Source organism: Rhododendron vialii, chromosome 7a, assembly GCF_030253575.1.
Source record: "Rhododendron vialii isolate Sample 1 chromosome 7a, ASM3025357v1".
In the NCBI taxonomy this organism is placed as follows: Eukaryota; Viridiplantae; Streptophyta; class Magnoliopsida; order Ericales; family Ericaceae; genus Rhododendron; species Rhododendron vialii.
Genome location: NC_080563.1, coordinates 12741212 through 12756624, shown reverse-complemented (window position 1 = coordinate 12756624; position 15413 = coordinate 12741212). Strand labels below are relative to the sequence as shown.

The window sequence follows — 15413 nt, the reverse complement described above, 5'->3', positions numbered from 1 at the left end:
ATAATCTGATACACAGACGTGCCCTCTGTGTGTTGGAGGGAACCATCCTTGGACTTTGTTTTTGTTTTTTTGACTACTTTAAAATGGTGGAGGAGGAGTTGACCACGTTAGACCCTTTCTCTTAGCGTGACAATACACACTATGGATTTTGGAAGGGACCAAAGAACCATAGCAACAACAGCCACACAAAGAGCTAGGGAACACAGCTAGCCTTCACAAAAGGCCAAAGTTCGAGAGGTCGTTGTTAGCCCGACTATAATCTTGGGCCTCTTGTCTAAAGCCATGAACCACTAGGGCACGAACCTTGGTGGTTTAGCCTTCTGTTATTGGGGTTTATTTCACCAAAAGATTGGGTCGAGAGTGTATCTATAGTGATGGGCCGATGGCTTTCTTGGTTAGCATGTCTGGTATTCACAATGTGGTCACCAGATGTGGTCACCAAAGTACTATTACTCGTAGTCTTAAAAATCTATTTTATGACATCTCAATTTTACCGTAGAGACTTTCCTAGCTTGCTTGGGTGCATAAGACTTCTGCATGTCGATTTGTTGAAGTCTAAGACCCGAGATTTATGGACATCCTTTAATTTCTGAGTCACCTACTATTTTCTATCCTTTTTATTCATGTTTATGGTAAACTATGGTAAGTGATAGTATGATGGTTGGTTGCAGCTTAATTAGTCGCATAATTTTTCAAAATGTCATGCGCTCTCGCTCTCTTAGTCATTGCCCTCGTGAATTGTGGTGGTTTGGGATGTGTACGTTTCTAGGATCCTCTCGTGCTCCCTCACGTGCACAGGCACAGGCACACGAATTATGTGACTTTGGTTCCCAGTGCTCCGTTAATATAGTTGTAGTAGTATTTTAGTTACGCTAGCTTATGTATTCGTTATTCCTTGACAAGGGCATGAAATCTGTGAAGCTTTTGTAATTCTTTTATCGTCTTTATAACATGATGTTTTCCTTTTTACCGGAAAATTTTCTAAAACATTTGATCATCTCCGAGGAATGCTATCTGTACATTATGGCTTCAAAAAATGCTCTTGAAAATGATTACTGATTTGCTGTCTGCTGACCTTTCTTATGTCAGGACCAAGACCCTTTGGGTTCCGCCATTTCCACTTTGAAGAGCTACTGGTTTTAAGAATCCCAAGATCTCTCTATCTCTCAATCACTCTCTCTCTAGGGAAAAAATGGCCGGTTCACAAAATAAGCGTATCAAGACAGGGTCGCAGCAGCAGCAGAAAGAAGCAAAAGCCGTTCCAGTCCACCCTCCGTTGATGTTTTCGTTCAATGAGCGAATCCGCCCTCTGCTCGACGCGGTCGATAAGCTCCGCCATCTAAAAGTGGCACAAGAAGGCATCCAGCTTCCGACCATTGTGGTGGTCGGTGACCAATCAGCTGGAAAATCTAGCGTCTTAGAATCGCTTGCCGGAATAAGTCTTCCCCGCGGCCAAGGCATTTGCACCAGAGTTCCCCTCGTTATGAGGCTCCAACACCACCCACATGCTCAGCCAGAGCTCCATTTGCAGTACCATGGCAAGACCATCCCCACCGACGAAACCCACATCGCCGAAGCCATTGTTTCGGCTACTGATGAGATTGCAGGCAATGGGAAGGGGATATCAAACACCCCATTGACTTTGGCTGTCAAAAAGAGAGGCGTTCCGGATCTTACAATGGTGGATCTCCCCGGGATCACTAGAGTACCTGTTCATGGCCAACCCGAAGATATTTATGAGCAGATATCTGGGATTATTATGGAGTACATAAAACCAGAAGAGAGCATAATACTGAATGTTTTATCTGCTACTGTTGATTTCCCTACTTGCGAATCGATAAGGATGTCTCAGCAGGTGGACAAAACCGGTGAGAGGACTCTAGCTGTGGTTACTAAGTCTGATAAAGCTCCAGAAGGTTTGCTTGAGAAGGTCACTGCTGATGATGTGAACATTGGGCTTGGCTACATTTGTGTGAGGAATCGGATTGGCAATGAGTCATATGAGGAAGCCCGTGTGGAAGAAGCTGGACTATTCCAAACTCATCCTTTGCTATCCAAGATTGATGAGTCTATGGTTGGTGTACCAGTTCTTGCTCAGAAGCTGGTCCAAATACAAGCAACAATTATTTCAAGATGCTTGCCAGATATTGTGCGGAAGATCAATGAGAAGCTGAACGCAAGCATTTCTGAGTTGAACAAAATGCCCCAGAATCTATCTTGTGTTGCTGAAGCAATGACGACAGTTATGAGGATTATTGGGTTGTCTAAAGAGTCTCTGAAGAAAATTCTCCTGAGAGGCGAATTCGATGAGTACCCAGATGAGAAACACATGCACTGCACTGCTCGGTTGGTTGAAATGCTGAACCAGTATTCTGATGAGCTTCAAAAGAGTGCGGAAAATAAATCTACGGGCAACTTTCTGCTGGAGGAGATTAGGGTGCTCAATGAAACTAAAGGAATTGGGCTACCTAATTTCGTTCCCCGAACTGCCTTCGTCATGATCCTGCAGAAAAAAGTTAAGGAGATATCCAAAACACCAGTGGATTTCATAGCAAAAGTGTGGGACTACATCCTGTCAGTGGTTATATCTGTTTTCACGAATCATTGCGATAGTTACCCAATCCTCCAAGCCTCTACAATCAAAGCAGCCCGTAATCTCATAGAAAAGATGAAGCAGAAGTCTTTTGATCACGTGATGGAGATAGTGGAGATGGAGAAGCTTGCTGATTATACTTGTAGTCCGGAATATATGTCAGAATGGGGTAAGCTTATGGCTCAACAGGAAGTGTTCATGAAGGCCATGAATGATACCACAATGCTCTCAAGGATATTGATTGAAGGTTTTGGGTGGATTGAAGTTGGCCATCTTCGGGGCTACCCGAGTGTTAGAGAGCAGGCGTTTGATATGAAAATGAGAATCACTGCGTATTGGAAAGTTGTTCTGAAAAGGCTTGTCGATAGCATGGCTCTACACTTGCTGCTTAGTGTTCAGAACCTGGTTAACCGTGACATGGAAATAGAAGTTGTCAATGAGTTTATGGGACCGCATGGTGGTGGCATTGAAAAAATTCTTGATGAATCCCCTGCTGTTGCGAAGAAGCGAGAGAGGCTGAGTAAAAGCATCAAGTTGCTCAAGGACTCGAAAGACGTGGTGGCTGAGATTATGGATAGGATCACTGTCGAGGATTAAGCTGAATGTCTGTTTCTTTCCTTCAGAATCTTGCTTGGTTCCATGTTTTCGGTCAGTTTGTTTGTGTTTCGCAATTGAGTAGAGCCCCATTTAAGTTAGTTGGTTTGGTTATTTTGTTGTGTTTCTGCTTCCTAAGCTGGCTATTTTGGGATTTATATCTATATCAATATCTATTTTCTGAAGTTTCACTATACTTTAGTTTGATTGAGCTCCCCTACGTAGAAAAAACTTGAGAAATTCATTGGCAAGGTGAACTTGGACAAACACCGAAACTACTTTAGCTTAACTTTCAAAGTTCAAGCACTAACACTTTGATCTTCTAGCACACAAATTCTGGAAGATTTGAATGGTGGGCTTCTTTACGGTTCCTTTGACTTGAATGATTTTGGTATAAAAGAGAGAGAGAGAGAGAGAGAGAGAGAGAGAGAGAGAGAGAGAGAGAGAGAGAGAGGGATGGGGGAGGGGGGATTAAGGTGTCTCGGTATGTGAAAAACATAATTTGATGAAAAATACTAAAATATATAAAAAGTGTATATTGTTTGGTTGATTTCTTTCTCTTTCTCACCAAATCTCAAATGAGATTTAATTTTTGTTTGATGTCATATTCATTATCACCATCCAAAAGGCGCGTCTAAATTTTTTGAATACTCGCACACTATTTCTCACTATCCAAAGGCAACCAATTGCATAAAAAGGAGGAATGCACAAAAGGATAGAAATTAAGTCCTCGCCCAAGTGTGACAATCATGAGAATTCCGCGAACATAAAGGAGAGACGGAATCCCCCCGTGACCCAAAACGCAAAAGCTCTTAGTAAAGCCAACTTGAGTCTCTGATTAGCCATTTGGACATCAATCAAAAGTCCTATTCTTTTCGCTCCAAATACTCCGCATAACGCATATTGGGGACACTGTCCAGGCCTTCGTAACTTCTGCTAGTTACTTGACCTGACTATTGAACGCTGCTAAAATTATGGGGTTAACTTGCATTCAAGCAAACCCCTTTCGACAATGTTTTCTGATATTTTGATAGTTAGTACTCCACTTAGAGACCATCGAAGAATACACGGGAACAATTACACATTTAGAAGAGGTAGCGTTAGGCTCAACCAAGGCATTGTTGTCAGCATTCTTCGCTCATCGGCCATCGCACAATGACACCCTGTTACTTTGGAATCAGAAGAAACTTCAGATGACTGTAGAAGATGAATCTGATTCTGGCAAAGTGCGAACACTCGTCTAGCATAAATCCAGACCTCGAAAGATTCCCTCCTCCTCCTTTCTTGCATTCCTCCCTTCCCTATTTTTCATTTTTTGGAACTTTGAACATCTTCCACAACTATGCAGGGTTTGTGTGTGAGGAATTCTATCCTCGAACTTCCTTCTAAGCCATAATTTAGATTGAATGGTAGTCTTGTTCCTTTTTTTTAGATGGTGATAGGACATCAGCCATCTTAATCAGAACATGAAGGTCTGGGAATGAACATGGATTTATCGGTTAATGAATCCAGATTTCCTTGACATCTATATTGATTTGAATGCATTGAGAGTGCGAATATATCTAATTAGTGACTAGCCTGCTCCTTTTCCTGATGAAAGTTACGAAATTGTAAGACATTGTGCCTTTTTTCTGGAGGTGGGTGCTCTCATCTTTGCTCTAACAGAACTCATTGATCATTTATTTCGTGATACATATATGTAGCCATTTGCACAATCTAGTCGAAGCAAGCGTTAAAACGGGAGTTTGGCTTTTACTTCATTTTCTCTTTTTAACCTTTTGGTATCCAGTCTCAATAATAACTAGTATCACTTTGAGAGCTTTCAACAAAATGATTAATGTACCTGTATCGGAGTGATCTACACTATTGGTTTCTGATACTATGTTCCCTTTGCTGTTTGTTGAATTAGAACTTGGCAAATCAGTTCCAAGGTGACAACAGTTAGCAGAGATCCGCGCTATGTGGAAAAAAATATTTCCCCTTATGATTGGATATGCAAAACAAGGTTGCAGCAAATATATCAATTTTGGAGAAATGTTTTGAATCTTTTCCATAGCTTTAAACTAATTTCAGTACCGCACGAACTCAGATGAAAGTGATCCGTTCCAAAAATAATAAAAACAAAACAAAACAAAAAAAGTCTGTACTGCACAAACTCAGGTTCTTGTCCAAGGATTTTCTGTTCTAAGTAAAATTCAGCACTTAAATGTCCTAGGCAACATATCCGGAGACAACGGATATCGTGGGATCTGCTTCTTGTGATATAGGTGTGTTCAAATCCCAAGACATGTGTTCGAATTCTGTAGTGGTGCATGTATCTTCCTCACAAAACTTGAATGACGCTCATAATGTCATATGCTCTCGAAAGCTTTCTGTAGCACAAGTAAATTCCTTGCTTACCAGTTAATTCATCAGTCCTATTGCAGCACAATTCAACTTGTTACCACATCATCTATGTCAATCCAACTACAGCCAACTTCTTTCTTCACACTTTTCTGCCTCATCACCTCTCTAACCACACACACCCCACCCCATTCTCCATAAGCTGCATAAATATTGGATATCGTCACATAAACGAACTTCTTGTCCCCTTCCAATTCATGAGGCCCACGTTATACACATGCACTGGACGTTCAAGAAGGTTGGATCAGTTGCAGGGGTAGAAGGTTGCCCCATTTTGACCTTGTGGTCACGGGTTCAGTCGCGAAGCTTGCAGAATAAGGCTGCGTACATCCGACCCTTCCCCAAACCTGCAGGCTTGAAAGTCTCGTGCAGTGAGTAACCTTCTTTCTTTCTTTTTTTTACCCGACCCGTCCACATGTCACAAGCATCACACACGGCCTTCCATTTTCATGTACTACATTTCCCAAACAAAAGAATCTTAATCCACAACTTGAATCGCCCCAACAGCTAGATGGATAAAAGATGAAGATTTGCTTTACCTATTGGCTATTGCCAATGACATGAACTGGTCAATCTTCCAAGAACTAGGAGTACAAAAGGTTTTTTTTTTTTTTTTTTTGATAAATTAGGAGTACAGAAGTTGCTGAGCAAAAAAAATAAATAATTACTCAAGAACTGTTAAATTACTCTCCCCAAGCACAGTCCTCCATTTAAATAAAAGGTGTTTAGTGCTTTTCCTTGGTAAATTGGACAGAATGCAAACGAATTGTCCTTTGAAATGATGCTCAACAGAAAGGAAACAAATCGAACTAAGCATAAGCATACTGAAGCTGCAGCAATCGAAATAATCGCATAAGGCTTCCATGATAATATTCATTATACGTCTTTTTCTCATAGATCATACGCTGGGATCACCTACTGTCAACAAACGACACTAACCAAAAAACATGAAACGCGACCACCCAACAAGAAAACAAACTGACCAACAACGTAAACCAAAAGACAGGGAACGAGACTCTGAAACAAAAAGAGAGTTTGAGCTTTAATCATCAATAGTGATCCTATCCATGATCTGGGCCACAACCTCCTTAGACTCCTTAAGCGTCTTGATACTCCTGTTCAGCCTCTCGCGCTTTCTCGCAGCAGATGGAGATTCTTCAAGCATCCTTTGTAACACACCAGGACCTCCCCCTTGAGATCCCATAAGCTCACTGACAATCTCTTCTTCCATGTCACGGTTAACCAAATTCTGAACACTGAGCAGCAAGTGAAGAGCCATGCTATCGACGAACCTTTTCAGGACAACCTTCCAATAAGCAGTGATCCTCATTTTCATGTCAAACGCCTGCTCTCTAACATCTGAAAGACCCCGAAGATGCCCGACTTCAATCTCCCCAAATCCTTCAATCTTTATCTTTGTGGGCTTGGAATGATCATTCATGACCTCCATGAACACATTCTGTTGAGCCATAAGCTTACCCCAGTCTGACATGTACTCTGGACTACAAGTGTAATCCGCAAGCCTCTCCATCTCTACTGTCTCCATTACTCTGTCAAAAGATTTACGTTTCATCTTTGCTACAAGATTATGGGTCGCTCTCCTCGTGGCTGATTGGAGTGGTGGGTAATCCTCACAATGGTCCATGAAAACAGTTTCAACCACAGTTTGAATGTAGCCCCAGACTTCTGCTATGAAATTGACCGGGGTTTTCGATATCTCCTTGACTTTTTTCTGGAGGACCACAAGGAAAGCAGTGCGAGGGAGGAAGTTAGGGAGCCCAATTCCTTTAGTTTCATCTAGGACCCTAATCTCGTCCATGAGAAAGTTCTCCGTCGACTTATTTTCGGCACTCTTTTGAAGCTCAATAGAATACTCGTTCAGCATTTCAACCAACCGAGCAGTGCAATGCATATTTTTCACATCCGGGTATTCATCAAACTCGCCTCTCAAGAGGATTTTCCTCAGAGACTCTTTTGAAAACCCAATGATCCTCATAAACACCGTCATTGCTTCAGCAACTGTAGATAGATTTTGGGGCATTTTGTTCAACTCTGCAATGTTATAACTAAGCTTGTCGTTGATCTTTTGCACAATATCTGGTAAGCATTTCGAGATAATCATTGCCTGTATATGCACCAGCTTCTGGGCAAGAACCGGTACCCCAACTATGGACTCATCAATCCTTGATAACAAAGGATGATTTTGAAACAGAAAGGCTTCTTCCATACGGGCTTGCTCATAGGACTCGTCCCCAATCCGGTTCCTCACGCAAACATAACCGAGCCCTATGTTCACATCATCAGCAGTAACCTTCTCAAGCAAACCTTCAGGAGCTTTATCAGCTTTAGTAACAACAGCAAGAGTCCTCTCACCGGTCTTGTCAACACGCTGGGACATCCTTATTGATTCACAAGTTGGGAAATCAACAGTAGCTGACAAGACATTCAGTATTATACTCTCTTCTGGTTTTATATACTCCATAATAATCTCAGATATCTGCTCATATATATCCTCAGGTTGGCCATGAACAGGCACCCTAGTGATCCCAGGGAGATCCACCATAGTAAGATCTGGTACCCCTCTCTTTTTGACAACCAGAGTTAACGGGGTGTTCGATATCCCTTTCCCACTGCCAGCGATCTCATCTGTGGCTAAAACAATGGCTTCCGCGATATGGGTTTCGTCAGTTGAGACCACTTTGCCATGGTATTCCAAGTGGAGTTCCGGTTGAGGATTTAGGTGTTGTTGAAGCCTCATGATCAAAGGAACTCTTGTGCAAATTCCTTGGCCGCGGGGGAGACTTATACCAGCTAGGGACTCCAGCACGCTCGACTTTCCAGATGATTGGTCACCAACCACCACTATAGTTGGGAGCTGGATCCCTTCCTGTGCCACTTTGAGGTGGCGCAGCCTGTCGACTGCGTCAAGCAGAGGGCGGATGCGCTCGTTGAAGGACAACATCAGTGGGAGGGGGTGTTTCTTCTGGTTCTTCAACCACAAGTAACAGTGGCTGTTCATGGATAGGGGCTCTTGGATTACCATCTTTGTTAACCAAGTGGGCTTTCTGCTGCTGCTGCCCTGTCTTGCCATGTTTACCATGTGAACCCATTGATAGAGAGAGAGAGATGGAAAATGGAAGTGGACTGTGGGATGTATTTATAAGGCTCGATTTCAAGAACTGATGTGGAAAACGAAGGGTTGAAGAAGACTGGAAGCCTACAGTTACTGTAGTGCTAAACCAGAGTCAAACCAAGCAAACACAAACACACAACACAGAGAAACACAAGGATTTACGTGGTTCCCCAATAATCGGGTACATCCACGGAGGGGCAGCGGATTCACTATATTTACTGGAGGAGGATTACAACAATCACTCAGACTCACACAGTATTGCCTCACAATCTACTCGTGTATCACTCTCTTCTCTCTGATTTCTGATACAAAACTTTGAGCCAAAGGGTCTCCATTTATAGGCCATTCAAAGAATGGCTGTCATGCCATTTTCAACAAAGGCTGCACCTCTCAGCAGCCCATGTGGTTCAACAAAGGCTGCACCTCTCAGCAGCCCATGTGGAGAATTGATGCCAATTGTCAACAATCTCCACCTTGACGACAATTCTCCAAAGGTCCGATGTTGCCCCCAACACACAACACTGCCCCTCTGCGCCCTTAGGCGCGCACTGCTCGAGAGATGTTGATCAAGTCCAAGCAATGTTGGAACTTGATCCCTGCAACCACTTTGGTGAGCATATCCGCAGGGTTATCTGCAGTCGGAATCTTCTGAAGAAGAACATCCCCTTCCTCTACAATCTCCCTGATGAAATGAAACCGAACATCGATATGCTTGGTGCGGGAATGGTGAACCTGGTTTTTCGCCAAACAAATGGCACTCTGACTGTCACAAAAAACCTCCACGTTTTTCTGAACAATTCCCAAGTCCTCAATCAAACCATGTACCCAAATAGCTTCCTTGAAAGCCTCTGTCACTGCCATATACTCTGCCTCTGTAGTAGACAAAGCCACCGTTGACTGTAACGTTGACCTCCAACTGATTGGCCCTCCAGCAAGTGTAAACACATACCCTGTAGTCGACCGTCGCTTATCTAGGTCACCAGCATAATCGGAATCCACGTAACCAACCAAATGCTGACCAAGTTTTCTGTTTCTCTCGTACTTCAATCCAACATCCACAGTACCCTGAAAATACCGTAGAATCCATTTCACAGCCTGCCAGTGCTCTTTCCCTGGATTGTGCATGTATCGACTGACCATGCTAACTGCATGTGAAATGTCCGGCCTCGTACAAACCATAGCATACATCAAAGCTCCCACAGCATTGGCATAAGGAACTTGAGCCATTTGCTTCCGTTCGTCTTCCTTCTGCGGCGACATCGATGCACTAAGTTTAAAATGAGCGGCCAAAGGTGTACTGACAGGTTTGGCTTTCCTGTCAATCCCAAATCTCTGCAACACTCGCTTCAGATACTGCGTCTGAGTCAAACAAACTGTGCCTTTCGCCTTGTCCCGCTGAATTTCCATGCCGAGTATTTTCTTTGCCTCCCCGAGATCCTTCATGTCAAACTCCTTACTGAGTTGAGCCTTCAGTCTGTCAATCTCCACCTTGCTCTTACATGCAATCAGCATGTCATCTACATATAAGAGCAAATAGACAAATGATCCATCCGGGAGTTTGCAGAAGTAAACACAATGGTCAAAGTGACTTCTTGTGTACCCCTGCTCCATCATAAACCGATCGAAGCGCTTGTACCACTGTCTCGGCGACTGTTTCAACCCGTATAGCGACTTCTTCAGTTTACAAGCCCAATTCTCCTTTCCTGCAATTCTGTAACCATCTGGTTGAGCCATATAGATCTCCTCATCCAGATCTCCGTGTAGAAAAGCGGTCTTGACATCGAGTTGGGCTAACTCAAGGTCAAACTGTGCTACCAATGCAAGCAAGATCCTGATCGACGAATGTTTGACGACAGGGGAGAACACCTCGTTGTAGTCGATCCCCTCTGTCTGTGCGTAACCCTTGGCTACCAATCTTGCTTTGAACCTGACTTTCTCAGATCCTGTACCTTCCTTCTTCGCATAAACCCACTTGCAGCCAATAGATTTCTTGCCCTTGGGAAGTTGAACCAAATCCCATGTCTGATTCTTGGAGAGTGAACCCATCTCCTCATCCATTGCCTCTTTCCACTTGTTACTATCTGTACACTGCACTGCCTCCCGGTAAGTGGAGGGGACATCATCGTCTGTCACTGGAAGTGCATAAGCTACTGTATCAGCATATCGAGCAGGTTTCCGGATTTCCCGCCTCGGTCTGCTGGTTGCAATGGATTCTGGCTGCTGTGGTATTTCCTGTAATGAAGCCTCCTCTTCAATAATGACATCCTGATCAACGGGTTGATCCTCAGGACGGCTGACTGTCTGAACAGTCTTGGCTGGAACAAGGGGAGTCTCAACCTCCACCTGTTCTGAATGCTCCACCTGCTGCTGGGCATTCGGCTCCACATTCTCCTTGGAAGGAACCTGCTGTAACATAGCAGATTCGTCGAAAGTAACATCCCTACTTAGAATCACCTTCCTGGACTCGGGACACCAGAGCCTGTATCCCTTAACACCTGAAGTGAAACCCAAGAAAACAGCTTTCTTGGCTCGTGGATCTAACTTGGACTCAGTTACATGATAGTAAGCAGAACAACCCCAAACATGTAATGAATCATAATCTGTAACTGGTTTCTCAAACCATACCTCCATCGGAGTTTTCCCTCCGATTGCTGCTGACGGTAAACGGTTGACAAGATGGGAGGCATATTTGAGAGCCTCACCCCAGAACGCCTTGCTAAGCCCGGCATTTGACAACATGCACCGAACTTTCTCCACCAAAGTACGATTCATGCGCTCTGCTACTCCATTCTGCTGCGGCGTCCCCGCAACTGTGAAGTGTCTGACTATCCCCTCCTCCCGACAGACTTGGAGAAAAGGATCTGACTTGTACTCGCCACCGTTATCTGACCTCAGCTTCTTGATTTTCCTTCCTGTCTGCGTCTCCATCATTTTCTTCCACTGAAGGAAGATTGGAAGGACCTCATACTTGTGCCTCATGGTATAAACCCAGACACGTCTGGAGAAATCATCAATAAATGTCACGAACCATCGTTTGCCTCCCAAAGTTACATTTTTGGTCGGCCCCCAAACATCTGAATGAACATAGTCAAGAATCCCCTCTGTGCGGTGAACTCCAGTGCCAAACTTGACTCGAGTTTGTTTGCCCAATATACAATGCTCACAGAAGCCAACTTTCCCTGTCTTGGCCCCTTTCAACAAGCCTTGCCTTACTAAACCCTGTAAGGCCTTCTCGCCAGCATGCCCTAAACGCATGTGCCATAGCTTGGATGCATCGTCTTCGTCTGAGCTAGTAGTAACGGCCACTCTCCCTGTGACTGTGCAACCGTCTAGGAAATACAAGTTTCCTTTTCGGCTACCTTTCAAGACAATGAGCGCCCCTCGAACTATCTTTAGCACTCCACCCATCATCGTAATCTTGTATCCTTTCACATCAAAGGCTCCAAGCGAAATGAGATTCTTCTTCAAGTCCGGAACATACCGAACGTCTGTTAGCACCCTAAACGTCCCATCATGCAACTTCAAACGGATTGAACCTATCCCTTGGACTTTGCAAGCGGTGTTATCGCCTAGCAAAACAACTCCTCCATCGAGATCTTGAAAACTCGAGAACCAGTCCCTGTTGGGACACATGTGGTAGGAACATCCCGAATCTAGTATCCACTCATCTGAATGGTCAGGTGATGATGAAACTAATAGTGCTGACTCTAGATCATCCTCTGTCTCCTCTGCAACATTTGCAGCTGGTTGTTTGTTCGGACAATCTTTCTTCCAGTGCCCCTTTTGACGACAAAGGGCACACTCGTCTTTCCCCAATCTTCTCTCTACAGACTTCCCCTTTGATTTTGAGCGAGACCTCCTTCGCCCTCCACCACCAGTCCTCCTAGTGTCGGTTCTGCCTCTTGTTGTCAAAGCTGATGCGGACGGGTCACGGTGAGCTTGCTGATCCCTCTTCCGTACCTCGTTATTCATCAAAGCATTTGAAACGTCATTAAACTTGATTTCTTCTTTACCGTACAATAAAGTAGTAGTCAAATGATCATAAGTATCAGGCAATGAATTTAACAACAGTAAAGCTTTATCCTCATCTTCTATGGAAACGTCTAGATTTTGCAAATCAGCCAAAATCTTATTGAAATTGTTCAAGTGTTGGTTCATAGTCGTACCTTGCACGAACTGGAACCCGTAGAGCTTCTTCTTGAGATACAACCGATTCTCAATACTCTTCGTCATGTACTTGTTTTCCAATTTCTCCCATAGCTCTTTAGCTAACGTTTCCTTCATCACGAAGTATTTCTGATCCTTCGTAAGACAAAGTCTGATGGTGCCACAAGCTTGGCGATTAAGCTTTATCCAATCCTTGTCTGAAATGTCGTTCGGCCTCTCCTCTAACGTAATATCCAACTCCTGTTGATACAGAACATCCAAAACTTCGCATTGCCACATGCCGAAGTTACTTGTTCCGTCAAATTTCTCCACCTCGAACTTAGCATTGGAAACCGTATTCCTTTGCCCATAACTGCTCGAAGTGACCTTGGGATGCTCGGTATTCTTCTCTGCAGATGAAGAAACTTCCGAGGTCTCCTTAAACTCTTCTTCCGCCATTAGAACTCCTTAAACTCCACCCACGTGAATATCCGGTGCACAAAAACACCAAAAAACGGCGCTTTTTAGCCAACCAACGGACAAAACACCAATGTCGGAGCTGAGTTACGGAAAACGGAGTGCGGCGTTGGATCCGGAACGTCGAGAATAGTCAGGAACGACTACTCACTTGCGCAAATCAGAGTTGAAACGGCTCCGAAATCGCAAAATAACACCTTCTGGAATATTCCTTGGATCAGAGAATATTCCCTCTGGTTAGGGCTGACTGGACCTGCTGACTCAGCAATAAATGCTGACTGGGCGCTAATGATGGGACCTTTTGCTGTTGTGGCGTACACGTGGCGCCCACCTGGCACTGACGTGGAATGACACGTGGCTGATGACGTGGCTGATGACTCAGCCCCTCTGATGATGTGGCAGATGACGTGTCTGCTGACTGGGTGACACGTGTCGTGCTGACTGGGCGTAACCTTCTGGCCTTCTGAAGCTTCTGGATCGATGATGTCAAGCTGACATCAGCGTCTCTAGGGGAGTCAGTAGCACTGGATAATTTTCCCTGGCTTTGACTAGTCAAAAACCAGCACCTGGTTTTCCTTTTGAGAAGCAGGGAATAATTTCCTTCTCCCAAGAAAATTGACCCCACGTTCACAGAACCATCTTCTTCAGATATATAAAAGAAAAACAAAAGATAAGACCCACTGTTCTTATTCTTTTCCTTTAAGCACGCACTGTTCTGGTTCCAACTTCAAACCGCAGGTGCGGCTTGCTCCGACAAAGAACGGCGACGGCGATGGCTGTTCCGAGATCGTCTCGCCGAGGTGCACAAGACTTAATGATCAGATCTATTTTTCGATCACTTTCCAGTTCTGCGATTTCTGGACAGAACTCGTTGTACACGCAACTCCGTCGAACGGACCGTGTGGCTACTGTGGACCTCCGTTGTCGACGGGCCTTGGTGCGTTGGAATCGTCTCGATGAGATGCACTAGACTCAGTGCTCAAACTGAGTGGAGGATCAGAAATCCGTGCTGTGATTTTCGGACAGAGACCCTGAAACAGAGACAACAATGGTGTTTTGTGTTCTTGGTTGCCACTACACTGCTCTGATACCAATTGTAGTGCTAAACCAGAGTCAAACCAAGCAAACACAAACACACAACACAGAGAAACACAAGGATTTACGTGGTTCCCCAATAATCGGGTACATCCACGGAGGGGCAGCGGATTCACTATATTTACTGGAGGAGGATTACAACAATCACTCAGACTCACACAGTATTGCCTCACAATCTACTCGTGTATCACTCTCTTCTCTCTGATTTCTGATACAAAACTTTGAGCCAAAGGGTCTCCATTTATAGGCCATTCAAAGAATGGCTGTCATGCCATTTTCAACAAAGGCTGCACCTCTCAGCAGCCCATGTGGTTCAACAAAGGCTGCACCTCTCAGCAGCCCATGTGGAGAATTGATGCCAATTGTCAACAGTTACGAAAATTAGACTAATTATTGACTACAGCCGCAGCATCATCTGGCATCGCTTACTTGGTTATCTCGGCCAATGAGTTACTGCCTTAGTCACATAATGTGCATGCATGAGCACAAGCGAAAGTTAAAGTGAGAGCACGATCATGAAAGCGTCTTACGAAAACATTCTAAAACTACTAAAACTCACAAGAGCGAGGAAAGAGAGCGGGAGTGGAGGATCCTACCAAAGGAGATTATGTGACTTAGTTACCGCGACACAGAACTCCGCGCGGGCCACATGTTGTCACTCTAACAATCCAACAAAAATTTGTGTCATAGATCCCACCCGCAAAATTTGTCCCTATAAGTGATTAGTTTGGAGTACCATGTAGAAATGCCAAAAATTTGTTTCTTTGATCATGTCAAAAAATAAAAATAAAAAATGTAAAAATGCCGAATGATACTCTGAGAGCGTTGAATAACTACTCCGAAAATTAGGAGTTATTGGAACTCGTTGAGCTGCTGCAACTTGGGATTCTTAATACCGCAAATGCTACAAGGTACCCCTGGGGCATAAGTTTGGGGGAAAGTTTAGGGTTCTTTAAATGCTTTAATTTCATT

At 44.1% G+C, this 15413-nt stretch overlaps 2 protein-coding genes across 2 annotated transcripts; one reads left to right on the top strand and one right to left on the bottom strand.

The window, feature by feature from the left end:
- The first annotated feature begins 1131 nt into the window (after positions 1-1131).
- On the top strand, positions 1132-3325 carry LOC131333373 (dynamin-related protein 4C-like). Its single transcript, XM_058367857.1, has one exon. It carries the CDS (start codon positions 1193-1195, stop codon positions 3188-3190), a length of 1998 nt encoding a protein of 665 aa, XP_058223840.1. The 5' UTR covers positions 1132-1192; the 3' UTR covers positions 3191-3325.
- Positions 3326-6613: 3288 nt separating this feature from the next.
- LOC131332665 (dynamin-related protein 4C-like) lies at positions 6614-8681 on the bottom strand. Its single transcript, XM_058366963.1, has one exon. It carries the CDS (start codon positions 8679-8681, stop codon positions 6633-6635), a length of 2049 nt encoding a protein of 682 aa, XP_058222946.1. The 3' UTR covers positions 6614-6632.
- Positions 8682-15413: the final 6732 nt, after the last annotated feature.

Excerpts from the sequence above, each read along its gene's own strand:
- LOC131333373 (XM_058367857.1), top strand. The coding sequence starts at position 1,193 with ATGGCCGGTTCACAAAATAAGCGTATCAAGACAGGGTCGCAGCAGCAG.
- LOC131332665 (XM_058366963.1), bottom strand. The coding sequence starts at position 8,681 with ATGGCAAGACAGGGCAGCAGCAGCAGAAAGCCCACTTGGTTAACAAAG.